General features: G+C 49.1%; 1 protein-coding gene across 1 annotated transcript in view; it reads left to right on the forward strand.

Annotated features, from left to right (window-relative positions):
• Positions 1-26,561, forward strand: part of LRP4 (LDL receptor related protein 4) — a 51,573-nt gene that overhangs the window by 13,920 nt on the left and 11,092 nt on the right. The window contains exons 3-34 of the mRNA XM_060606541.3: positions 972-1,088; positions 1,365-1,478; positions 1,873-1,989; positions 2,306-2,434; positions 2,682-2,801; positions 3,209-3,334; positions 3,893-4,018; positions 4,210-4,344; positions 4,748-4,873; positions 5,210-5,440; positions 6,500-6,656; positions 8,753-8,970; positions 9,131-9,307; positions 9,682-9,804; positions 11,449-11,657; positions 11,850-11,931; positions 12,487-12,592; positions 13,931-14,132; positions 15,427-15,616; positions 15,705-15,836; positions 17,010-17,150; positions 17,495-17,581; positions 17,688-17,859; positions 18,662-18,824; positions 18,947-19,172; positions 19,523-19,826; positions 20,857-21,075; positions 21,240-21,374; positions 22,205-22,313; positions 24,180-24,324; positions 24,622-24,735; positions 25,195-25,330. Coding sequence (XP_060462524.1) covers positions 972-1,088; positions 1,365-1,478; positions 1,873-1,989; positions 2,306-2,434; positions 2,682-2,801; positions 3,209-3,334; positions 3,893-4,018; positions 4,210-4,344; positions 4,748-4,873; positions 5,210-5,440; positions 6,500-6,656; positions 8,753-8,970; positions 9,131-9,307; positions 9,682-9,804; positions 11,449-11,657; positions 11,850-11,931; positions 12,487-12,592; positions 13,931-14,132; positions 15,427-15,616; positions 15,705-15,836; positions 17,010-17,150; positions 17,495-17,581; positions 17,688-17,859; positions 18,662-18,824; positions 18,947-19,172; positions 19,523-19,826; positions 20,857-21,075; positions 21,240-21,374; positions 22,205-22,313; positions 24,180-24,324; positions 24,622-24,735; positions 25,195-25,330 — 4,888 coding nt within the window. The remainder of the gene's footprint in view (positions 1-971; positions 1,089-1,364; positions 1,479-1,872; positions 1,990-2,305; positions 2,435-2,681; positions 2,802-3,208; positions 3,335-3,892; positions 4,019-4,209; positions 4,345-4,747; positions 4,874-5,209; positions 5,441-6,499; positions 6,657-8,752; positions 8,971-9,130; positions 9,308-9,681; positions 9,805-11,448; positions 11,658-11,849; positions 11,932-12,486; positions 12,593-13,930; positions 14,133-15,426; positions 15,617-15,704; positions 15,837-17,009; positions 17,151-17,494; positions 17,582-17,687; positions 17,860-18,661; positions 18,825-18,946; positions 19,173-19,522; positions 19,827-20,856; positions 21,076-21,239; positions 21,375-22,204; positions 22,314-24,179; positions 24,325-24,621; positions 24,736-25,194; positions 25,331-26,561) is intronic.

The following is a 26,561-nucleotide window of genomic DNA, read 5'->3' on the forward strand; positions in this document are numbered from 1 at the left end:
TTCGCAATATATAGGGCTCCAGTCCTCTTGTATTTCCATGCATATATGTCCAATAAAACAAACTTTGTGACAAGTATGGAATAAAACACCCTTGAAACTATAGGCAGTCTCTTTAAATGGATCTCTGTATTTACGTGAATATATGTTTGTGTATTTTTGTGCATTTTTTAATGTGCATACTATACGTGGATGCAGATTATTTCTGTGTTTCTTATGTTAGTGTTCTGTATAATCATATCTTTTTTTAATAATACAGGTTTTAGGAAATATTATATTCTCTTTAAACCTTCCTTTCCCCTAGTGTAGTAAGTAATATAGGCACAACAGGCTAGGGCCTCCTGCCTCAGATCTATAGAAATATCACTGCTGAGCCAGCTGTCTGGGTTTAGGGATGCTAGCTGTAGCACCTGTGTCTGAAGGTGGCTAATTAGTCTAATAAGATTGAAGCTACAACCTGGACCTTAACCCTAACCAGTTCAGCTAATTGTGATGATACATGGCTCACCTTTCATGTAGCACTGTCATGTGCATTATCTCAAAAGACCTCTGTGAGCCAAGTATAATTACCCCCATCGTACAGTCAGACAACCTGTGGCTCAGAGAGGGTAACTGACTTGCTCGGCGTGGTAAGTAATGAGTTCTAGAACTGGAAATTGAGCCCAGCTGTGTTAATCATCATTTAACAAGAGGAAAAAAAAATACACTTCTTTTTTCTTGCTCATGTTTCTCTTAGTGGTTTTGAGTTCCTTGGGCTGCCCTGCCCTGTGAATCCCTCGCCGCTGTTCCCTGCTAATACGCTGGCTTCTTAGCTGTGGTTTCTGCCTAGCTCCTCCATCAGGCATGGGAGTCTGTGAGGAAGGACTGTGGCTCACACAGGGAAATGTGGGATAAGGGGTGTTGGGAAAGGCTTTCCGGCCCAGTGGAGCCTGCCTCAGACAGATTCCCTGTTCCCTTCTCTTCCTGGGACTCAGTGCTACCCACCTGTTCCCCTCTTGACTTTCACTGTGACAATGGCAAGTGCATCCGGCGCTCCTGGGTGTGTGATGGGGACAACGACTGTGAAGACGACTCAGATGAGCAGGACTGTCGTGAGTGCTGGTGATGGGCACCAGGCGGGCTCCATCAGGCTCTGTTGGGAAGGGATTTTCAATCAGAAAATGATGCCCCAGACCCACATCGCTTCCTGGGTCTTTGTTCTTTGCCCCTCCTTTCACCTTCCCTCTTGGTTAGATGAGCCTGAGAAACTGCCACCTGCTTCAGATCCCTCTGGGTAGTGTAGAAGTGACTGCTCTGGTCCATGGGGCTTTCTTTTGGGTCCCTGGCCCCCGCTGTCTGCAGCAGCCTGACTGCTCTGTACCCCACAGCCCCCCGGGAGTGTGAGGAGGACGAGTTCCCCTGCCAGAATGGCTACTGCATCCGGAGCCTGTGGCACTGTGATGGTGACAACGACTGTGGGGACAACAGTGATGAGCAGTGTGGTGAGTGGAGCTCCAGGGAGGTGGGCAGGATGCCTGCTGGTGGTCTGGCCATGGCGGGGCGGGAGGAGGGGGGGTTGAAGGGCAGCAGTGGCTTTAGCACTGCTACACCTTGAACTGCCCAGACGTCTGGAGCAGCTGGAGGAAGACGGGAGGGGCAGAACAGTCCAGACCCTCCCCCCACACACTCCGAACCACCACGAGGGGAACAGGAACCCAAGGCCCCATGTCTCCAGGGCTGCGGCTTTCCCCAGACGGTCTGCACCAAATCCGTGGTGTCTTCCAGGGATGGGGTCAGACCCACAGGGGCAGTGTGGGTGGGAGTCGGGGAGGATCTTAGGAGGGCGGCCTGTCCTGTCGGGCTCCCGCAGGATCGCTGTCCCATTGCGTCCCCCAGACATGCGCAAGTGCTCTGACAAGGAATTCCGCTGCAGTGACGGAAGCTGCATCGCTGAGCACTGGTACTGCGATGGTGACACGGACTGCAAAGATGGCTCTGACGAGGAGAGCTGTCGTGAGTGGCCCCAGAACTCGGGCCGGGGCAGGAGGCAGCATCCCGTGGGCAGAGGGGTGCACGTGCAGTGGGCCAGGAGGGCAGGCTCTTACGAAACTGTTCCTCCGAGGCTGAGCTAGGGTGGGAGCAGATTCCTCAGGTGCAGAGGGAGGGTCCCCATGGCTCCAGCAGCATAAGGAAGTCTCACAGGGCTGTCCCACGTGAAACCGGCTTCCCTTGCCTGAACGTCTTCCGCCTTCTTGGAGGAGTCCGGGCCTCTGAGCTCTCTCTGGGCCTGAGCGTGCGCCCCTCCCTGTCCCCCACGCCTGCCTTCCAGCCTCAGCAGTGCCAGCGCCTCCCTGCAACCTGGAGGAGTTCCAGTGTGCTTACGGCCGCTGCATCCTCGATATCTACCACTGTGATGGTGATGATGACTGCGGGGACTGGTCTGACGAGGCCGACTGCTGTGAGTGCTCCGGCCAGCCCAGCAGGGTGGAGCTGGGAGGGAGGGGGAGGCCAGGCCCCAAGGAACTCCTGGGGTGGTAAGGCACAGGTGTCAGCTGGGGCCGGAGCTCAAGGGAGGAGCTTCTGGATTCCCTGGTCCCTGTAAGGCAGAGAGGGAGGAGCCGGGTGCTGGGGCCCGGCTTTCTGCTCTGCTATGGACACTGTGTTCATGGACAGGCTAGAGACAGAAGTCTGTCCTGTTTCCCCAGCCTCCCACCAGCCCTGCCGCTCTGGGGAGTTCATGTGTGACAGTGGCCTGTGCATCAACGCGGGCTGGCGCTGTGATGGCGACGCGGACTGTGACGACCAGTCTGATGAGCGCAACTGCAGTGAGTGGGGCCAGTGTCCAAGGTCTGGTCTGGAAGTAGGGAAACGGCTTGTGGAGCCAAAATGGCCACCGTTGATAAAGACAGATTGGACAGGATTGTCCTGTACAGTGGTGCGGGTTGGGCACGGCACAGAGGCGCTATGTCCAAAGCGATGCCAGTCACGCGGGAGACTTACCTATTCTATGATTATATAGATTTATATGTTCATCGTGGCAGTTTTCTAGCAGATGGTGGTGAGGCATCTTGAGGAAAGGTTGCCTTTTTCTGACTTGCACAGAGATGCCATTCAGAACAACCGTGACAAGAAGACTGGTGTGAATGCTGCCACAAAATGCATTTTGGGGTGGCCGGGTGGAGCTTCGGGCCAAAATGGGGTCAGCCTTTCATGAGGCCTTTGCTCTGCCCAGCCACCTCCATGTGTACCGCGGAACAGTTCCGCTGTCGGTCAGGTCGCTGCGTCCGCCTGTCCTGGCGCTGTGATGGGGAGGATGACTGTGCAGACAACAGTGATGAAGAGGACTGTGAGAACACAGGTGGAGCGCCCCAGGGGTACCCCCAGGCCCTTTAACCCATGATGGGATTGGAGAACAGGGGTGGAAAGAGGATGTTGCTGCTGCCATCGGGCTACAGTGATGCTTTAGTCTGATCTTGCCTGTGGCCTGATTTTGCCCGCCCTTCTCGTTACCGGTGTCAAATCCAGGTGTACCTGCTGCAGCCTTATGGCCTGGACCACAGTAGCAGCAGCCTCTCACGTTCTAGCTCATACATGGCCTGTTGCTCTGGCCCTGGTGAGCAGGGACCATTCTCCGTGGCTGGCATCCCCCACCACCCTAGCCACACTGGGTGCTGGACACACAGGCACACTCTCTCAATCTGTCCCACGTCCTCAACATCCCACCGTGGCGTCCTGGGGGGAGAGAACGAATGTAGACATTCAGCCAGCCCTGTCTGAGCTGTTTCCTGCCTTGGACCCCGACCCTCCCACCTTGAGTCTCCTCTGTCTCCAGCTCGCCCTGGAAAATGACAGGCTCCCATCCTTTTGTTGACCCAAGCCCTGCCCTGCTGTGACCTGCCTCTCACTCCCTCTCTAGGAAGCCCCCAGTGTGCCTCAGACCAGTTCCTGTGCTGGAACGGGCGCTGCATCGGGCAGAGGAAGCTGTGCAATGGGGTCAACGACTGTGGTGACAACAGTGACGAAGGCCCACAGCAGAACTGCCGTGAGTGTCCCCGGTGGGCGGGCCTGGCCCCTGGTGTGTGGCTGAACCCCACCCATGTGGTTCAAAGAGAATCCTCCCTAGGGATTCTTGCAGCCTCGGGAGCTGTTCTTCGTGGTCCAGGTGGAATGCCAAGTTGGCTGTCTGGGGGAGGATTCTGGGCTCAACTCCCATCTCTGGCTTGGCTGGCACAGGGCCCCGGACGGGTGAGGAGAACTGCAATGTTAACAACGGTGGCTGCGCCCAGAAGTGCCAGATGGTGCGGGGGGCAGTGCAGTGTACCTGCCACACAGGCTACCGGCTTACCGAGGATGGGCACATGTGCCAGGGTGAGCTGGGACCTGGTTTGGATCAGGGGCAAGATCCTGGGCAGGGGCAGCGGACAGGCAGCTATGTTTCCTCTGGGTCAAACATCTGACGGACGTAACCTCGCTTCATCATCACCCTAGGAGGTGGGGACTGTCCCTTCTGTTTCACAGATGGGGAGACTGAAGCTCAGAGAGGTTAAGTAACTTACTGATGGCCACAGAGCCGGTGATAGCAGAGTTGGGATTCTAGCCCGGGTCTCCATGCCCTTAAAGCCCTTAACCACTTGTTATATAGCCTTCCCACTAGGCCTGGAAAGTAGATGGGTATGTGGGCCGGGAAGCAACTAGTCAGCCTGGGGGGTTGTCGGGGGGTGGGGGGAGGATGGCAGAACGGAGATCTCCTGACCCTGCTCGGTCCTCCCAGATGTGAATGAATGTGCGGAGGAGGGGTATTGCAGCCAGGGCTGCACCAACAGCGAAGGGGCCTTCCAGTGCTGGTGTGAAGCAGGCTACGAGCTCCGGCCCGACCGGCGCAGCTGCAAGGCTCTGGGTAAGGGGTGTTGGCGTTCGGCTAGGTGGGCAGAGGGCCAAGCATAGAGACATCCCGGTGTTCCAGTACTTGGGCATTTGCTGAGAGGTAGAGAGATTTTTCATCCGAGTAAAACAGAGCTGTGAATTGCATTCTGAGCCCCAAGAAAAACTGCTGGGGAGGGGCGGGTAGGGGAGTATGCTCTGGAGGCTCCTACTCTTCTAGTACAGATGCCAACAGTTCTGGACATGGGCAGGGGGCCCCACTCATCAGCTGAGGAGCTGGGGATGCATGACGAGGGGTGTCAGGAGCAGCTCTGGAGCCCAGTGGTGGCCCCATTTCTATGCCACGTCCCAGGGCCGGAGCCTGTGCTGCTGTTCGCCAATCGCATCGACATCCGGCAGGTGCTGCCGCACCGCTCCGAGTACACATTGCTGCTCAACAACCTGGAGAATGCCATTGCCCTTGACTTCCACCACCGACGCGAGCTTGTCTTCTGGTCAGACGTCACCCTGGACCGGATCCTCCGTGCCAACCTCAACGGCAGCAACGTGGAGGAGGTTGTGTCTACAGGGCTCGAGAGCCCAGGTAGGGAATGAGGCCCTGTGGGGAAGGGCAGGGCCACACCATGTGCAAAGTAACCGTGGAAGGAACAGGATGATGGCTTGTAAACCTTGGGCAGCAGAACGTCTCTTTCTTCCAGTGAACTCTTGGATGGAATTCTAGTAGAGAAAACAATTTTTAGGAGGCGCCTGGGTGGCTCGGTTGGTTAAGTGTCTGACTCTTGATTTCGGCTCAGGTCATGATCTCACAGTTTGTGGGTTCGAGGCCTGCGTTGGGCTATGGGCTGACAGCTCGGAGCCTCATTGGGATTCTCTTTCTCCCATTCTCTCTCTCTCTTTCTCAAAAGAAATAAATAAACTTAAAAAAAAAAAAAAAGAAAACATTGAAAACATTTGTTAGTGTACATTAATTTTATGGGTTCACGTTTATAACATTTGCTCATTATTGAGATGTTTTGATGAATGTAATAATTTGAAATCAGAGATTTATGGATAACAGTTACAATTTGCTCTCAGTCTTAGCATTTGTTTTAATTCAGAATTTTGTTTTGATTGCTTACTATTAAGAATATTCTGCTTGACCCACGTAGATACATCCAAATGTTTACAGATAAAAAAAGAAAGAAAGAAAGAAAGAAACAAGAACTCACTCAGTAATCTCAGGCCATTCTACAAGCCAGTGAAGTGGATTAGAATTCGGTACCATGCACACTTGACTCAAATGCTTATGGCACGTCTCAAGTGCCTCTGCAAAACCTTAAGCCACAGTCTGCAAATTCTGGAGCCAGTGTGGTGGGTGTGGGTCAGGGAGCCAGGATTCAGGATGTGGAATATGGTTGGCTGAGAGGAGGAAATGCCTGACCTTGGACAGCTACTTGACTTCTCTGTACCTTGATTTCTTCATCTCCATGGGGATTTCAGTATCTAGCTCATAGAGTTGTTGTGATGATTATGTAAGTTAGTATATGTCACGTGGTTAGAACACCACCTAACCAAAACCCTGTGCAAGATTTTGCACTTGTTATTGTGGCACAGAGGAGCCCTGGCTGAATCCCTGACCCTTCCTACTGCCTCTTTCCGTCAGGGGGCCTGGCTGTGGATTGGGTCCATGACAAACTCTACTGGACCGACTCAGGAACATCAAGGATTGAGGTGGCGAACCTGGACGGAGCCCATCGGAAGGTGCTGCTGTGGCAAAACCTTGAGAAGCCCCGGGCTATTGCCTTGCACCCCATGGAGGGGTGAGTGAGTTGTGTCTCAAGCTCCCAAATCCCTCTTGCACCCCCTAGAGACAGTTCCCAGGCCACCTGGGCCAAACTTTGCTGGGGAGCCTCTTCACAGTGTGGTGTTAACAGCCTGGGCTCTGTACCCAGACACACCTGGATTTGAGTCCTGGTTCTGTAGTAGTTGGCTGTGTGGTCTTGGGTCAGTCTATATCTGCCTCCATTTACTCACTTATAATTGGTGAGTAAAAAACATACCTGGTGGGGGCGGGGAGGGGGGGCGGCATGGTGGGGTTTGCCTGGGTGGCTCAGTCGGTTAAGCATCCGACATCAGCCCAGGTCATGATTTCACAGTTCATGAGTTTGAGTCCCGCAATGGGCTCTGTGCTGACAGCTGGGAGCCTGGAGCCTGCTTTAGATTCTGTGTCTCCCTCTCTCTCTGCCCCTTCCCGACTCATGCTTTGTCTCTCTCTCTCTCAGTCTCTCTCTCTCTCAAAAATAAATATTAAAAAAAAAAAAGAAAGAAATGAATAAACATTTGGGGCACCTTGGCGGCTCAGTCAGCTAAGCGTCTGACTTCAGCTCAGGTCATGACCTCAGCACTAGTGAGTTTGAGTCCCGCATTGGGCTCCCTGCTGTCAGCGTGGAGCCTGCTTTGGTTCCTGTCTCCCTCTCTCTCTGCCCCTCTCAAGCTTGTGCTTTCTCTCTCTCAAAAATCAATAAAAACATCAAAAAATTTTTTAAAAAAGAAATGAACAAACAGTGAAAAAATTTAAAAAAAAGAACCATGCCTGGACACCTGGCTGGCTCAGTCGGTTGAGCATGCAACCTTGATCTTGGGGTTGTAGGTTCGAGCCCCATGTTGGGTGTAGAGATTACTTTAAAAAGTAAATAAGTACGATCTTTAAAAAAAAAAACCACGCGTACCTTATAGCTGTATGAAGATTAAATGACTCATTTTTAAAGATTGAGGTATAATTGATGTATAACTTTATGTTAGTTTCAGATGTACAACATAATGATTTGTGTATATTGCGGAATAATCACCACAGTAAACCTAGTTAACATCTGTCAATATATAGTGGTTACAACAATTTTTTCTTGTGATGAGAACATTTAAGATCTACTCTCAGCAACTTTCTGGTAATACAATATTGTATTATTAACCATAGTCACCATCCTGTACATTACATCCCCATGACTTACTTATTATATAACTAGAAGTTTATACCTTTTGACCCCCTTCACCCATTTCACCCCCCAAATGAGATGCATTTTAATTTTTTTTAAATGTTTATTTATGAGAGACAGAGACAAAGACAGAGCACGAGCAGGGGAGAGGCAGAGAGACAGGGAGACACAGAATCCAAAGCAGGCTCCAGGCTCTGAGCTGTCAGCACAGAGCCTAACACGGGGCTTGAACTCACCAACTATGCGATCACGACCTGAGCCGAAGTTGGACGCCTAACCGACTTAGCCACCCAGGCGCCCCAAATAAGATGTATTTTAAATGGCATAATATACTTAGATAGTGGTAAGTTTTAGTATTTTTATTATTAGTTCATAGGATTGAGCTGAGTTATAAAAATTAATGGTAATTTTTATTATTAGAAAAAAAGTCTCCTTAAATTGAAGTTCTTCTGGTTTATAAAAATTCAATGCAGTCAATTGAGGGCCGTGTCCTCTAAGTCAGCTGTTTTAAAAACCCTGTGTGAGTGTGAGTGTGTGTGTGTGTAAAATACAAAAGGCAGTGATAGAGATTGTGAAAAAGAAAAAAGTATCTGTCCTAACTAATAATATAATATATTGTTAATTCCACAAGGGTTGGGATTTTTGTCTCTTTTGTTCATTGCTATACTCCTACTCCCTAAGATAGAGCCCTGCAGGTACTACCAAAAAAAAAAAAAAAAAAAAAAAAGGTTAAATGAATAAATGCCCTGCTAGAGACATTTAAATTCAGACATTGAAAAAACACTCTGTGGACTAAACAGAATGTGTCACCTACCAGTTGGGGTCCCCTGGGTTAAATGGATAAAAGACCTCAGTCTGATTGTTATCCTTGTTACTACATGCGTTCTGCTGCCTGTCTCTCAATGTCCTTTCCCTCTTCCTAGTACCATTTACTGGACAGACTGGGGCAACACCCCCCGCATCGAGGCCTCCAGCATGGATGGCTCTGGACGCCGCATCATTGCCGACACTCATCTCTTCTGGCCCAATGGCCTCACCATTGACTATGCCGGGCATCGTATGTACTGGGTGGATGCTAAGCACCATGTCATCGAGAGGGCCAATCTGGACGGGAGTCATCGCAAGGCTGTCATTAGCCAGGGTGAGGCCCTTTCTGCACTCTCCTCCATCTCTCATCCTCCTTCCCCAGTCCCAGCCCCTAGAAGCCTTGGCAGAGGGTGAGATTTGTGCAGTTGCCAGGCCTGGGCCCAGAGCCCATGGCAGGATATGTCTGGACTGAAGTCCTTCTGGACTTTCCCCAGGCCTCCCCCACCCCTTTGCCATCACCGTGTTTGAAGACAGCCTGTACTGGACAGACTGGCACACCAAGAGCATCAACAGTGCTAACAAGTTTACTGGGAAGAACCAGGAGATTATTCGCAACAAACTCCATTTCCCCATGGACATCCACACTTTGCACCCCCAGCGCCAGCCTGCAGGTAAAAAACTACCCACCTGGTAAACCTCTGGTGCCTCTGAGAACCTTCCCTGCACCTGTCACAGTTGCCATGGTTTCTGGCAGGGAAATTTGAGGTTGGCATTGATATGGGCTAATTTCTCCCTCTGCTGGACATTTAGGGTACAACATCGATACTCCTGAAAATCTGCTTCACTGTCATTTAATTCATGCAAACATTTATAGGATATCTCCTATGTCAGGTATTCACTGTGCTTGCAGCTGGGGCAGCTATAAAAAATAAGACATAGTTTCTCCCTCCAGAGAGCTCACACCCTAGCTAAACTCCTACTCACTAGCCTTGGGATGGACTCTGCAACTCTTTCCTGACCCTTTTGCTCTGGGCTCTTTGAACAGGGAAAAACCGCTGTGGGGACAACAATGGAGGCTGCACTCATCTGTGTCTTCCCAGTGGCCAGAACTATACTTGTGCCTGTCCCACTGGCTTCCGCAAGATCAGCAGCCACGCCTGTGCCCAGAGTAAGTGGGTCTGGGACACCTGCCTCAATGGATGTGCCTTGTGATGGTGGGCGGAAGGAACAAGAGATAGGAGTCTGAGGGATTTCCTGTCATGGGGAAGAGCCAGCCTCCTCAGGTAGCCCCTGGAGAGGAAGAACTTAAGAGGCTGATAGCTCTTATATCAAAGCTGAGGCCTGGGGGCTCAGTGGTACTACCCAGTCAAGTATGAATGCCTGCAACCAGGCTCGTGTATCATTCCACCAGGTAGGATGCTTTATCTATAGGTCGCAAGAAGGTTCCAGGCCCTTCTAGAAAGCAGGGGTTTCTATTTTTTTTTAACCTTTAGCCTCACCCTGTTAAAGACTTACTTTCAGCCCCTGAACAACAGAGCCGAGATTAGGACCTCTGGTGATACTCTGCATATGTAGATGCTGGATAAATATGTGTTTAATGAGTGAAAGATAATGGGATACCCCAGTCGCTCCCTGAACTATTTTGGCTTCCACTGAACTGCTGCAGGGTCATTGCTTTGAGATGGTAGCCCTGTCTAGCTCAGAGTCACAGGTGACTTTTCCTAAGAATAATCCAGAGAGGAGTGATCCAGGCATATGACATGACTACCAAGGGGCTGAGGGTAGTTCCTCGTATGTCAGCAGCTGCTCTTATTTACTGCTGTGCACCCACTGACCCTCTTATTCCTGATTAAAATCAAATTTCTCTTGGGGTCTGGGTCATTTCCAGAAAGTGAGATCAGGGAAACTATGCAGAGTAACAAGGACTATTTGTTCAACACTCGTTGACTGAGAACCTACTTTCCTTCAATTCTTCTAAGTGCCCAGCTTTTTCCATATTGTCTCAGAGAGGTGCATGAGGTTTCCCCAGGAGCTCCCCCTTAAGGGTTTCCCTCCCAGAGCTTAAAAGAAGACACTTGGTGAAGTTAGGCAGGAAGTGCCTTTCCAGGCAGAAATGCATAGTGGGAAATACTCAGACCAGAATGGAGCAAGGGACAGAACAGAGCCAGCCAGGAAGAAGCTGTGTAGGGGAGTGTCCAGAGCTCCTTCTCTGGAGTTAACCTGAGTTCAAGTCCCAGCCCTGGTGCTTTCTAGTGAGAGGAAGCTAGGCAAGCTACTTGACGTCTGTTACCCTCAAGGTGGCTCATCTAGAAAATGAGATTAAGAATGACATAAATCACAAAGAGTTGCTATGAGCATAGAGGAGACAAGGCAGGAAGTCATTGTTGGCTAAAGTTGGTGAAGAGAAGAGCAAGAGAGAGGATCTAGGAGATGGAGTGGAGCAGCAGCGGCCTGAAGCAGAAACAGAAGTCCGTGAGGTCGGCTGGGGGCTGATGGTGATCTAGCCAGTGCACCGGAAGAAGCTGAGCAAAGAGGAGAGACAAGGAGATGGAAGCTGACAGATGCTTAAACAGGATGCACTTCTGGGCCCTGGCGAGAGTCTGCTTCCTAGGCCATTGATCCTAAAGTCTGAGTCTGTCAGCATGGGCTGCCAAGGGCTCAAAGGGGACCTGAGGTGTGAAGAGTAGGGGACAAAGGGCACCAGATCCCAGGAAGTGTGATTGAACCAGATGTCACACAGGTGAGCGTCTGTGTCTGTCACTGTTACTGGATTTAGAGCATTAAAAGAAGACCCCTTTCGGCCTTTGATCAGGTCTTGACAAGTTCCTGCTTTTTGCCCGAAGGATGGACATCCGTCGGATCAGCTTCGACACAGAGGACCTGTCCGACGATGTCATCCCACTGGCTGACGTGCGCAGTGCTGTGGCCCTTGACTGGGACTCCCGGGATGACCACGTGTACTGGACAGATGTCAGCACTGACACCATCAGCAGGGCCAAGTGGGATGGAACAGGACAGGAGGTAGGGCCCATTGAGGGCACAGGCCCTTGGGGAGGGCAGAGATTGAGGGGTGGAATCCACCCTGTCCTGGGTAAAGGCTTCCCATACCTTTGCCAACCTTGAGAATTGGTACAGTTGGGTCCCAGAGCTGAGGTACAAGTCCTCAGCTTTGCTTGAACAAAGTTTGGTGATACAGCTTTTCTTCCTGTCCAGGTGGTGGTAGATACCAGTTTGGAGAGCCCAGCAGGCCTGGCCATTGATTGGGTCACCAACAAGCTATACTGGACAGATGCAGGTATGTATAGGGCAGCCATGGCCTGGCTCTGTGGGATTCCCCTTATTAAAATTCTAGTCTCAGGTACAAGGGGCCCAGTGCCCCTCCTAGACCACTTGTCTTGGCCTGAAGTTCTTGGTAGGTCAGAAGTGGTGGGGCTGCTGCAGAGCTGAAGCTAGATGCTCATAGCTGAGGATTCGGCATTTGCCAATCAAATGGCAGCTCCTGCCTCTGTGTAGCTGGTGCTCAAGAATGTTTTGAGGCATTTCAGATAAGGAAACTATGCCCTGTGGTTTTCGTTCTATCACTGTCTTAATAAAACAGGTATTTTCGATGAGCCAGGTGAGTGAGTGTGGGAGGTAAGAGGGATGCCTTATACCAGAGCGCCTCCAAGTGTGGTTCTTGGACCCGGAGCAGCATCTTCTCCAAATTCAGGTCACTAAACATCCGTTGCTCATCTATCGTAAAATATTTCTTGAGTGTTTACTGCGTGCCAGGCTCTGTGCTGGGAGCGGAAGGTAGTCGGGTGAACGACCAAGCATAGAGTTAATATCTTTGCCCCCGATTTCTTGGTAGGTACAGACCGGATTGAAGTGGCCAACACAGATGGCAGCATGAGGACAGTTCTCATCTGGGAGAACCTTGATCGTCCCCGGGATATCGTGGTGGAACCCATGGGCGGGTGAGCACCTGTTCCTTTGGGACGAGCTCCACCTGTCCCACAGCCAGGAGCACTAGAGAGGAGTCTGGAGGTTAGCAAGAGCAGCCAGATGTTATGGGCACACCAAGGCAGCAAGGGCAGCTACAGAAACCACAGAAGGCAGTGGCAACTCTTTCTCCCTGGTGGACAAGGAAACCTTTTACATTTTTTCCTCTCGGAGCGCCTGGGTGGCTCAGTCAGTTAAGTGTCCGATTTGGGCTTGGGTCATGATCTTGCAGTTTTTGGGTTCGAGCCTCGCGTTGGGCTCTGTGCTGACAGCTCAGAGCCTGGAGCCTGTTCAGATTCTGCGTCTCCCTCTCTCTCTGCCCCTCCCCTGCTCACGCTGTCTGTCTGTCTGTCTGTCTCTCTCTGAAATAAATAAACATTAAATAATTAAAATTTCTCTCTCTCTTTTTTTGGTCTGCTTACAAAAGTAACTCATTGTAAATAAATAAAACAAATAAGTAAATAAATCTGTAGGAAGTGAAGATTGCCTACAATCTCACTTTCCAGCAGTAACCATTGCTAACAGTTAACAGTTTAGGGTATTTTTCCAGATTTTCTTTTATGTGCATATATACATTTTGTGGTGGTGGTAGTGATTTTGGATCTACAGCAATGGCATACTGTTTTGTAACTTGTCTTTTTTCACTTAGTTATAAATCTTGACTATCTTTCCATTTGATAATATAGAGTTATCTTGTTCTGTCTTTTTTCAAAGTTTATTTATTTATTTATTTATTTATTTATTTATTTATTTATTTAAAGAGAGCATGCATGTGCACAAGCAGGGGAGGGGGCAGAGAGAGAGAGGGAGAGAGAGAATCCCAAGCAGGCTCCATGCTATTAGCCCGATGTGGGGCTCCTTCCCATGAACTGTGAGACCATGACCTGAGCTGAAATCAAAAGAGTTGGATGCTTCACTGACTGAACCTCCCAGATGCCCTTTGTTCTTCTTAATGGTTATATAGAATTCTGCTAAATTTACATACCATAACTATTTAACCCATCTAATCAAGGAAAGATTGTTTATACCCCATTCTTATTTGCCTTCTTTCTTTATTCCCACATAGACCTTATTTGCTAAACACTCCTTGAGCCCGTAGGCTCTGCCTTTATTAAAACCCCAGGGACCCTTTCTATAGTGATAGAAGATAAGAGACTTTCAGAGACAACTCTGAGCCCAGGATGGGGCTGGGAGCTGAGGCAGGAGGCTGGGGCAGCTATTGCAAGCAGAAACACTGAAACCCTAGGCACCCTGAATCCCTACTGGGTGTTGTTAACTAGAAGGCTGGTAAGACCTTCCTTGCCTGTGCCCAGGTACATGTATTGGACTGACTGGGGTGCAAGCCCCAAGATTGAACGAGCTGGCATGGATGCCTCGGGCCGCCAGGTCATCATCTCTTCCAATCTGACCTGGCCTAATGGATTAGCCATTGACTACGCGTCCCAGCGGCTTTACTGGGCAGATGCCGGCATGAAGACCATTGAATTTGCTGGTCTGGATGGCAGCAAGAGGAAGGTAAGGGTGGCGGTAAGGCATCCCCTCACAACCCAGACAACCTCTAAGACAGCTTTCCCTGGCTGGCAGCTGGGAGGACCCAGGGGCAATGGGACCAGCGTTAAGGCATTTGCTGTTCCTTTGAAGCTGTGACTGCCTTCCAGAACAGAGGCGGGATGGATGGGGGATTATTGCATGATGATGAAGGGAAACTAGGGATTTGTGTAGATGGTGGGCTGGGGGTATAAGTGCACAGATGGTATAACCATCACAGCTAACACGATTTAATCACCAATTGCATTCTAGACCCGTGATCGCTCTCTTTCTTTTTGTTATTGTTTATTGGTATAATTTCAAACTTACAGAAAAGTTGTAAGGATAGTCAAATTGTTGAACCATTCTGTCTATACACACACACATGCGTATTATTATTTTTCTGAACCATCAGAGATTAAATTGGAGACGTCCTGCCCTTGACCCCAAAATACTTCAATTTCCTAAGAACAAGAACATTGTCTTTAGTAACCATGGTGCAGTGATCAAAATCAAGAAATTTAACACTGATACCATATTACTGTCTAATTCACGGTCCATATTCAATTTCACTACCAATTGCCCCAATAATGTCCTTTAATAGCTTTTTCCCCCCTTTTTTCTTTCTTAGGCCAGGATGCAATCCCAGATCAAACTGTTTAGTAATCATGTATCTTTAACCTGTAATCTGGAACACTTCCTCATAATTATTTAACCCATCCAGTCAAGGAAATAAGTCCCTTCTAGGCCTGTCTTGATCTTTGTATTTTTAAAGAGTAAATGCCAGTTATTTTGTAAAATTTCCCTCAATTTGTCTGATGTCTCCTTGTAAGTAGATTCAGATTATGTATTTGGGGCAGGAATACTACATTAAATAAAGTCGTGTCCTGAGTGCTCGGTGTGTCTCATCAGCAGGCACAGATGTCCGCTTGTCCCATTATTGTGGTACTAACTTTGCGTGGTTACGGTGGTGTCCACTGTGAAGTTGCTGTTTTTCCTTTTGTAATTAATAAGTAACTCGTGCAGAGATATTTTGACATTATGTAAATCATACGTGGTCTTTTACAATCATCACACAACCCTTGGAGCCAGGCACTGTCATGGTCCTATCCTAGATTGGCAAACCAAAGGTCAGAGAGATTTTATAACCAGCTCTTGCTCAAGGTCACATAGCAGATGATAGTAGAAGAACTCCAACCTGACTCCACACCTGAGTTCTTGACCACTGTTCTGTGCTATCGGGCCTGGATGGGGGATGACACAAGTGCGGGGGCCCCGGCAGGTGCTGATTGGAAGCCAGCTCCCCCACCCCTTTGGGCTGACCCTGTATGGAGAGCGCATCTATTGGACTGACTGGCAGACCAAGAGTATACAGAGTGCCGACCGGCTGACAGGACTGGACCGGGAGACCCTGCAGGAGAACTTGGAGAACCTTATGGACATCCATGTCTTCCACCGCCGGCGGCCCCCAGGTGAGCGGCCCTTGCCCGCACCGGCTTTTCCTTGGTCCTCCTTTGCCATAGACGTCACCATTGATTCCCCCTCCTTCTCCCTACCCAGTGTCCACGCCATGTGCTATGGAAAATGGTGGCTGTAGCCATCTGTGTCTTCGGTCCCCAAATCCAAGTGGCTTCAGCTGTACCTGCCCCACGGGCATCAACCTGATGCCCGATGGCAAGACCTGCTCACCGGGTGAGTTTGAGCATCACAGACCTGGATAGAGCTTCTCTAGGAGGGGCAGTGGCTCTGTTCCTTCCCTGTAGAGGGACTCCAGTTGGGCTGAGAAACCGTGGGTCCTGGTACTCTGAGAGGCATGGGGGAGACCAAGAAGTTTTACAAAAAAAGGAGAAGTCCAGGGATGCCTGGGTGGCTCAGTTGGTTAAATGTCCGACTTTGGCTCAGGTCATGATCTCATAGCTCGTGAATTTGAGCCCTGCATCAGGCTCTGTGCTGACAGCTCAGAAACTGGAGCCTGCTTCTGATTCTGTATCTCCCTTTCTCTCTGCTCCTCCCCCATTCATGCTCTGTCTCTCTCCGTCTCTCAAAAATAAATAAACGTAAAGAAAAAGAAAAAAGGAGAAGCCCAGGAAGCGGCCCAGGGGACCAGGTAGACAGGATCATAGGCAGAGTCTAATTGGTTCTTATGGTGTCTCTATGCATATTAGAAAAAGATGCTCTGTTCTCAGACACTTTCACTGTTGGAAAATTGTCATAATATACTGGTTTGGTTCGAACAAGTCACTTTAGTTCTATGTGCCCATAGCTGGTATAATACATATTAAAACATATGATCTCTCCAATGTCATGGTACCTCCGTTGGAGGTGGTGCTTTTGTGAGCATACAAGGTATGTGACAACCCTTCTGGAAGGTCCCAGAAGCAGGGCCTGGTGTAGCCGTCCAGATGTTAGCAGTTGACGTTTCTCCCTAGGGGATGCTGCATGGCAGGCTGCATTTGAAACCTAACTTTCTTGGGAATTTGAATGAGAAAGGATCTGTGAATCGGGCCTCCCAGGTTATAGGGAGAGCCCTCTTTAACTTAACATGAAGTTTTTCCAACCTCATGGTAAAAGTTCCTTCAAAGGGAGTCACTTCCACATATTAACAAAGAGTTGTCATTTATGGTATGTGTCAGGCCTAGTGCTGAGTGCTTCCTGTGCATGATCTCTTTTAATCCTGCAGATACCCTATTATCCCCATTCTACAGATGAGGAAGCGGAGGCTTAAACAATTTAAATCACTTGCCCAGGATAACACAACTAGAAACTGACAGGGACAGGCATGAACTCAAGTTTGCCTTGCTTCAGATCCTCTTGCTGGCTACACTAGGGTGACTGTCCTCTTTCTTTTTCTCCCCACCTGGGCAGGCATGAACAGTTTCCTCATCTTCGCCAGGAGAGTAGACATACGCATGGTCTCCTTGGACATCCCTTATTTTGCCGATGTGGTGGTACCTATCAACATTACCATGAAGAACACCATTGCCATTGGAGTGGATCCCCAGGAAGGTCTGTGTGGCCCTGCCCTCTGTCCCTTACCTACTGCAACTGCAATTCTTCCTCCCCCACCACCTGTTTCCTGCTAAGAGCCTGAGGCTCCCTGTTCCCTCTGGCACAGCCCTGCCCCCATCTCCACAACACTTTCTCTTTGGTAATGAAGGCATGGTTTGGGGCCTTCCTTTCCACCTCTGCCAAGAACTTTTACTGCTATGATATTTCCATATTTCCCTTGGTTTCCTCTGCTCAGCAGTATGGGGCTCTCTGACATGCCCTGGTGTCTCAGAGCATGAGTCCGCTGGGGGTGTCCATTGGAAAGGTGAGGGTCCGGGCTGAGCCAAGCCTTTCCTTTCCAGGAAAGGTGTACTGGTCAGACAGTACACTGCACAGCATCAGCCGTGCCGATCTGGAAGGCTCACAGCATGAGGACATCATCACCACAGGTGAGCCTTGCTCCCAGCCCGGGGACCATGTGTCTGGCTACAGAGCTGGGGAAATAGCCCATCTGTTTTAAGGCAGGAGCCAGTGTGTGCTCTTGACTTCCTGCAGGGCTGCAAACCACAGATGGGCTCGCAGTGGATGCCATTGGCCGGAAAGTGTACTGGACAGACACGGGAACCAACCGGATTGAAGTGGGCAACTTGGATGGGTCCATGAGGAAAGTGCTGGTGTGGCAGAACCTTGACAGCCCCCGGGCCATTGTGCTGTACCACGAGATGGGGTGAGAGCCTGGGGTGAGAGCCGGCTCTGCAGTTCTGGGCAGGGGTTGGGAGCTGGCTCAGCTGGGGCCCTGGCAGGTGTGAAAGTGGGCTATGAAGTGCAAGTGTGCCCCACCTTCCTGGGGCTGTTCCACTCCTTGTGACTCAGGGTGGTAGGATGATATAGAGGTAAAAAGCACCAACCTTGGAGTCAGGAACCCAGGATGCATCTTTAACATCTGATCCTCTGTTTCCTCACCTGTAAATGGAGGGGATAATGAAAATGTATATACCCCATGGCTCTTGTGAGACTTAAGTGAGGCAGTACATGGAAAGTTATTTTTTTTTTTTCACTTGTGGTAAAAAACAATATAAAATTTATCATCTTAACCATTTAAAAAAATTTTTTTAATCTTTATTTTTGAGAGAGAGAGAGACAAAGTGAGAGCAGGGGAGGAACGGAGAGAGAGGGAGACACAGAATCTGAACAGGCTCCAGGCTCTGAGCTGTCAGCACAGAGCCCCGACGTGGGGCTCGAACCCATGAACCTTGAGATCATGACCTGAGCCGAAGTCGGACGCTCAACTGACTGAGCCACCCAGGCACCCCTTAACCATTTTTTAAGTGTATAGCTCAGTATAGTAGATTCACCTTATGGTGAAACAGATCTTCAGAACTTTTTCATCTTGCAAATCTGAAACTCTAAGCCCATAAACAACAACTCCACCTTTTGCATAAAATACTTTTTGCAGTGTTTGGCAAATTGTCAGTACTTACAGTGTTTAGGAGCTCTGGACATAACAGCTAGTATTTTTCCTTGCCCAGGTTCATGTACTGGACAGACTGGGGGGAGAATGCCAAGCTAGAACGGTCTGGAATGGATGGCTCAGACCGGACTGTGCTCATCAGCAACAACCTAGGATGGCCCAATGGGCTGACCGTGGACAAGGCCAGTTCCCAACTGCTCTGGGCTGATGCCCACACTGAGGTGAGGATACTGCTCCTGTTGCTTCCCGGAAGCCTGGGAAGACAGGAGAGGACTGTTGAGGATCTCCACTCAGGGCTCCCAGTTGACTCACGACCACCCCCCACCCTCTCCTTCCTCTACAGCGAATTGAGGCTGCTGACCTGAATGGCGCCAGTCGGCACACGCTGGTATCTCCCGTGCAGCACCCATATGGCCTCACCCTGCTTGGCTCCTATATCTACTGGACTGACTGGCAGACCCGTAGCATCCACCGTGCTGACAAGGGTACTGGCAGCAATGTCATCCTGGTGAGGTCCAACCTGCCAGGCCTCATGGACATCCAGGCCGTAGACCGGGCACAGCCACTGGGTGAGAGAACCCCCTAGGGCTGTGAGCCAGAGCTGGCTTTCCGGGAGGGTGGGGGGGGGGTGGGTATCTCAGTGACAGAGATACATCCAGAGCACAGAGATCCTTTTAGAATCTCAGAGACAAGGACCTACCTAAGCCCCCTTCCTGGATCAGGCTTTGTTCCTTCTGGGTGTGGCTGGTGCTATAACTACATGATGCTGTCACACCTTCAAAGGACTTCTTCTACCTCATCCCTGTTGGGTACCAAATTCTGTCACTTAGAACAGCAGAGAATCAGGCAACTAGGGCCCTTGTAGGATTCCCACAGTATTCCAGGCTGGGTGTCAAAGCTCATGTTCTCGCCTCACCAGGTTTTAACAAATGCGGCTCTAGAAATGGCGGCTGCTCCCACCTCTGCTTGCCTCGGCCCTCGGGGTTCTCCTGTGCCTGCCCCACTGGCATCCAGCTGAAGGGAGATGGGAAGACCTGTGATCCCTCTCCCGAGACCTACCTACTCTTCTCCAGCCGCGGCTCCATCCGGCGTATCTCGCTGGACACCAGCGACCACACAGATGTGCACGTCCCCGTCCCTGAGCTCAACAATGTCATCTCCCTGGACTATGACAGTGTGGATGGAAAGGTGTATTACACAGATGTATTCCTGGATGTTATCAGGTAGGAATATCCCTGAAACCTCCAGAGGACACAGATCTGTGTTTGATCCCTGACCGGGTGAGGTTATGGTCTCTGTTGACCTCTAAATAGACTGAGTGATTTGGCAGCTTGGATAGTGAGTTCTGATCCTGACTTGTTTGCTTATCACTCATAACAGAGTTTAAATTTGACGTTTTTGTTTGTTTGCTTGTTTCCAGATTAGCAGAGAAGCCCAGTATGTAAAACGGACATGTCAGGCTGGGGACCTGGAGCCTTTACCCCACCATTGGGCCCTGTGGGGGCTCCAAGGATCCCCTAAAACTCATTGATGAGTAGGCCATGTAACTAAACCATGTATCTGTATTATAATACAGGGGCCCTGGCCAAATGCCAAGGCTTGTGATGGTTTCCAAGGTTGTGTTTTTGTGGTTTTAAAAATATTTTTTGTTTTATTTTACTTTTTATTATTCCTTCCATTTTTTTTTTTACCCCACCATAGCTGAGGAATGTGATTCCTCCCACTAGTGTGAGGGGTTTACCATGACAGAGATTCTCAAGTGAAAGAATAGGGGCATTCCCTGCAGTTATCTCTGAGGGGTGTATTAGGGTCTCATGCTGGGGACAGGTGGGAATACATAGTTTAGAGAAGTCCCCTAAATGTTTGTGACATACCCCCACCCTGGTGTAGGGCTAATGGAAAAATGTACAGGTAGGTTTTGACAAATTTGCCTTTCTTATAATTACCACCTAGCAATCTTTATCCCTAAGGTATATAGGGAATTACTAACCCATCTTCTGTAAGACATGGGCCCAAACATCCACTGTTAATACCAGGAAATACTCTGTCCTCCCAAGAATTTTTTATTCATTAATTCTGCTAATATTTTGAGTACCTACTGTTCTAGATGCTGAGGAATGTACTTACAGAGATGTGGTCTCTGCCCTTCTGGAGCCTCTAGTAGGGATCCAATTATGGGAACATGGATTAAAGGGACTTCAATCTATTTCTGGTCAATCCGGTCAGTCACCCAACCCTGAGCTGTTCCCTCAGGCGAGCAGATCTGAATGGCAGCAACATGGAGACAGTGATCGGGCGTGGCCTGAAGACCACCGACGGGCTGGCAGTAGACTGGGTGGCCAGGAATCTGTACTGGACAGATACGGGCCGAAATACCATTGAGGCATCAAGGCTAGATGGTTCCTGCCGCAAAGTGCTGATCAACAATAGCCTGGATGAGCCTCGGGCCATTGCCGTTTTCCCCAGGAAGGGGTAAGTTTATGGCCAGCAGAAAAGAGACCCAGGGAAGAAGGGCCTGATGAAGGGTCCCTTGGAAGATTCCTCTGTATTCATGGTATCAGCGTGTCCCCTGTATTCTGTCAACCTCTGGTACCATCTTCCCATGCCTTGGTGATGATGGCAGTGTTGTACCTTAGGTACCTCTTCTGGACAGACTGGGGCCACATTGCCAAGATTGAGCGGGCAAACTTGGACGGCTCTGAGCGGAAGGTCCTCATCAACACAGACCTGGGTTGGCCCAATGGCCTTACCCTGGACTATGATACCCGCAGGTGGGAATCCTGTCCCAATTGCTTTCTGGAAATTGGGTGGGCACAGGAGAAGATGGTTGAGATTCAGATAGTGAAAACAAAAGAAAAATAGAAAGCTCCTTGGTAGGTGAGGAGGGAAAAAGCAGTGAGAAGGATGAGGGAACATATTTTTAGAGCAAAGGTTGCTGAATATAGCCCTCAATCCTCAGATGGATTTTGTTTGTGTGGTTTATATGTTTTTGATTTGAGTGTCTTTAGCAGAGCACGTCCTCTGGCTGGACCATACGTCCCATGACCCCTTATTTGTCGGAGGCTGATTTTTTGCACTTGTTGCTTTTCTGATCCCTTTGCTCATTGGAATTTGCAACTCCTTGCCTAGATAAAAAATGCTAAAGGGCAGGAAAAGAGGGTGAAAGGGGATTTGAGGCAGTTTCTCTTTCTGCCCCCAGAAGAAGGGAAAGGAATCTAAGTCACCTGGAGAGTTGGGATAACCTCAATGAGCTCCTTATAGACCAAGATCTCTTCCTTAAAGAGTGTTCATAAGAATTTCGGCTTAGATTCTTGGGAAGGAGCCAAAGGGTGATCAGGTTGCTGAAGATGAGCCTGCAGGGTGGCTCTTCAGAGGTCACTAGGCTTTCTACCCCGCCCTACACAGCTCTGGCCCCCCATTTGAGTCCCCAGCTTCCCCTCTTCAGCATTGGGACTTGCAATGACCTCTCATCAAGGGTGCTTTATGACCGCTCACAGCACCTACTAGTTAGCTCAGGAGGGAACAGATAGCTCCTTGCGGGGAAGGACTGGGCTTCTTGGCAAGCATTTTGAGCAGCCCTCTTCTCACTTTTCTTTCTCAGGATCTATTGGGTGGACGCCCATCTGGACCGGATTGAGAGCTCTGACCTCAATGGGAAGCTACGGCAGGTGTTAGTCAGCCACGTGTCCCACCCCTTTGCTCTCACTCAGGTACTGGCTCAGGAGAGAGGTAACTAAACCTCCTTGATGGGGGGTGTTTCCTCGGGGTTCCAAGTTGGGAGCCTCAACCCTAGTTGCTACTTAACGATCCTGCTACGGAAGCTCATTTTAGGGGTATTTCCTGTACACTGAAGCCTTGCCACCATGTGCCTGCTACTCCTGCAACACCACTCCATGTTCTAGCATTTGAAGGAGTGGCTCTCAAATGTAGGTTCCTGGGCCTTGGCATAAAAAGAATCTACTTCATGAGGGTTGGGTCCAGGAATGTGCATTTTAACAGGGTCCGTAGTTGATCCTAGTGCTGTGTTCCCAATATCTGAGTCCAGGCAGCTGGCTTAGTGGCAGTAGGTTGCAGTGGCTAAGAGCCAGAGTTTTGAGGCAGCCAGCCAGTTGGTACATGCTTACTGAGTACCTCTAATCTGCCAGCTCCATGGGTTCAAGCTCTGCCTGCGTCATTGAATGACTGCGACTTTGGATAAGATACTGAACCTCTCTAATACCTGTAGAATAAGTGAGTTTAATAATAGTGTCCTCCTGAAATATACACAAAGCATCAGCACAGTATCTGGCACTCAGTGTGTGTTATTTTTAATCTTTTTATTTATCACTGGCTATCATTTTTGAGTTCTTATCCTGTAAAATAATTCAGGGAAGGGAAAGAGGAGATCTATCAAGCCTGGAGCCACAACAGGGATTCTCAATTATTTAAAAACCCTTGTTCTTTTTTGACAAACTTCCACTTATCTGTCTTGTATATTATATCCTACCAGCCAATAAAAGTTTGGCTCTACTTAACAATAAGTTCCCCACCCCCGTACTCCAAATGTAAAACTATAGGATGATAATGAATGTGGTTTTTCAATCTATAAGTTTCCCCTGGGGTTTCTGATGTATACCTGGGAGCAGGAGGGGAACCACCTTCATTGCCCTCCCCACCCCTGGTTGAGAATCTCAGGATCACTAAATTAGAAGGCAGCTTCCCCTAGGGACACCTGGGTGGCTCAGTCGGTTAAGCGACCGACTCTTGGTATCGGCTCAGGTCATGATCTCACAGTTTGTGGGTTCGAGCTCTGCATCACTGTTAGCTCAGAGCCTGCTTGGGATTCCCTCTCTCTGCCCCTCCCCTGCTCATGCTCTCTCTCTCTCAAAAAAAAAAATAATAAATTTTTTTTAATGTTTATTTATTTTGAGAGAGAAAGAGGGAGACACAGAATCCGAAGCAGGCTCCAGGCTCTGAGCTGTCAGCACAGAGCTTGACACGGGGCTCGAACTCACCAACTGTGAGATCATGACCTGAGCTGACGTCAGACACTAACCAACTGAGCCACCCAGGGGCCCCTAAATAAATAAACATTTTTAGAAGGTAGCTTCCCCTAGAAGTAACCAGAGGATTTGGGCCAGGGCTCTTTGTGAAGGGCCCAGAAGAGCAGCGACCTTAGAAGGACCCCCTGGCCCTAAGTTACTCCTATTTGCCAGGTACAAGAACTCATTTATTCATTGAGCCACTCAGCCAACTGACTGGGGATGAAGTGTTAGTACTGGAAATTGAGAAGGAAATGAAAGACATTTCTGTCCTTGAAGAACTTAATCTTACATGTCAGACATGTAAACAAATGACCGTGGAGTGCCAAAACTCACTTGTAGAAGGCACAGAAAAGCATGGAGGAACGAATCCCATACGGGCTGGGGGAGATTTCCTGGACAGTGCGATATGGGGGACACACAGAAGTTGGCATGCTGGATAAGAGACACAGGGCATTTCAGCAGAGGAGGTACGCATACCAAAGCACAGAAGCTGTACCTGAGGTCAGACTGTTGAATAATATTTACTCTTTATGGGGTTTCCCTGTTGAGTAGCAGGACAGGTGGATCTACTGGACAGACTGGCAGACCAAGTCAATCCAGCGTGTCGACAAGTACTCAGGCCGGAGCAAGGAGACGGTGTTGGCGAATGTGGAAGGGCTCATGGATATCATTGTGGTTTCTCCTCAGCGGCAGACAGGTGGGCCCCTGGGTCCTGAGCCTGCTTGCTTCCTTACCATCGGTGGGGTGGTTGATCATCCCAGTGACTGTATTAACAGTCCCTGAGTTAACAGACTGAGACATTAGAGCCACAGGAGAGCCTTTTGGTTCCCATTGTAAGCTCTTCGACCTTTTCAGCCCCATGTGGTTATGCCCCTTCTGCCTTACTGTCCCTTGGAGTGAGGTAGCTGTGGAGCTCCTCCTTGAAGAGAGGTAGGTGTCAAATTGGGAGACCCGATTCTAGCCCAGACCAGACACATACCTGCTTTGCCTCCAGGGACCAATGCCTGTGGTGTGAATAATGGAGGCTGCACCCACCTCTGCTTTGCCAGAGCCTCTGACTTCGTGTGTGCCTGTCCTGATGAGCCCGATGGCCGGCCCTGCTCCCTTGGTGAGTTGGACTGAATGACGCCCTGGAACAGCAGGGTCCTTGGAGTGGCAGAGGATCATTAGCCTCGGTTTTGTCCTTCTGGGTGGGATCCCCCTCGGGGAGTCTTACAGCTGAGTGAGAGAACAATGAGTTTGAGCTTTGGAATAGCACAGACCTGAGTTTGTCCAGCTTCTGGCATTTACAAGAATGGAATTCAGGTCTCCTGAATCTCTGATCCCTGCGGTGGCCTGTGAATTGCTGTCTTTTCCTGACCTTTGTGCACCAGCTAGCCCATCCAGAGCTATTGAATATTGGAGTCCAAATCCTTTTTATTTACAGTATGAAGAGCCTCTAATGAGGATGCGTAAGATTAAGGCAGCTATAAGATGGCTCTGTCAGGTAACCCAGGATGCTACTCTTGGATCATACGTAGAGATTTGGGGCTCTAGTGGCTCACTTCAATCCTCCTATTCTCTTCAGTACCTGGTCTAGTGCCCCCAGCTCCCAGGGCTACCAGCATAAGTGAAAGGAGCCCTGTGCTACCCAACACACTTCCTACCACCTTGCGTTCCTCAACCACCCGGACCCACACATCTCTGGAGGAGGTGGAAGGAAGGTAAGTGAATTCAATATGGGATTGAGGGCTCCTTTCTCCAAATCACCATCTTCCACCGGCAGAAGACCACAGTCTTAGCTCGATAATTCCGGCACATGGGAAGTAGGTCACATCATGAGCTACCCGTCCCTGCTCTTTGGAACTGGAGATGATATATAGACTTGTAGATCGTTGTAAGTGGATCTCTTTTTAGCTCTGAGGGCGAGAAGTTTTAAGAGCAGCTTTAGAGAGAGAAATCACTCAGAGGAGTTCCTACATGGCATTCCTCCTTCCTTTTGGTGACATTTGTTCTCATAACACATTTAGTGTATGGTCTTGTCCTACAGTTTGCTTAGAAGCTGCCAAGTCATAGTGGTCTCTGGGCTGTGGCTTTATGACTTGGAACATCCCCAGGGATGTAATGACTTTAGCTTATAATGACCTCAAACACACATGCACGTACATGCACGTGTACACACACACACACGTATACACACACCTTATTATTAAATAAGCAAGCATAAACATGAACAGTTCTCAAATCAAGTATAAAATGTTTTATTTAATTAAGTTGATGGTGCTATCCATTTAAGATGCATCCTGATTTGAGGCGCCTGGGTGGCTCAGTCAGTTAAGCTTCCAACCTTGGCTCAGGTCATGATCTCGTGGTTCTTGAGTTTGAGCCCTGCTTCGGGCTCTGTGCTGACAGCTCAGAGCCTGGAGCCTGCTTCAGATTCTGTGTCTCCCTCTCTCTCTGCCCCTCCCCAACTTATACTCTGTCTCTCTCTCTCAAAAATAAATAAAACCTTAAAAAAAAAAAAAAAGATGCATCCTGATTTGAGAGTTTCAACTGAAAAAATGACCAACCTCAACTATGAGATGCCACTGATTGTAAGACACATTCCTGTTCCGGAGATGTTGGAATAGAGAACAATACAGATCTTAAAATTGATTAAATATGATATTAGATTCAATTTAGAAAAATTCTTATGTTTTTTATTTATGCCTTGCAAAAAATAATCTGAAAATGCAGCCAGGAATAAAGAAGAAATAAGTACCCATGTATAGTTCCTCTTAATATTTTCTATTTTATATATGTATACATTTCAAAATGATTACCACAGTGAGTTTCGTTAACATCCATCACCACACATAGCTACAAAGTCTTTTTCTTGCGATGAGAACTTTTAAAGATTTACTCTCTTAGCAATTTTCGAGTGTATAATACAGTATTATTGACTATAGTCACGAT

The sequence above is a fragment of the Panthera onca genome, chromosome D1 (genome assembly GCF_046562875.1).
Source record: "Panthera onca isolate mPanOnc1 chromosome D1, mPanOnc1 haplotype 2, whole genome shotgun sequence".
NCBI classification, from domain to species: Eukaryota; Metazoa; Chordata; class Mammalia; order Carnivora; family Felidae; genus Panthera; species Panthera onca.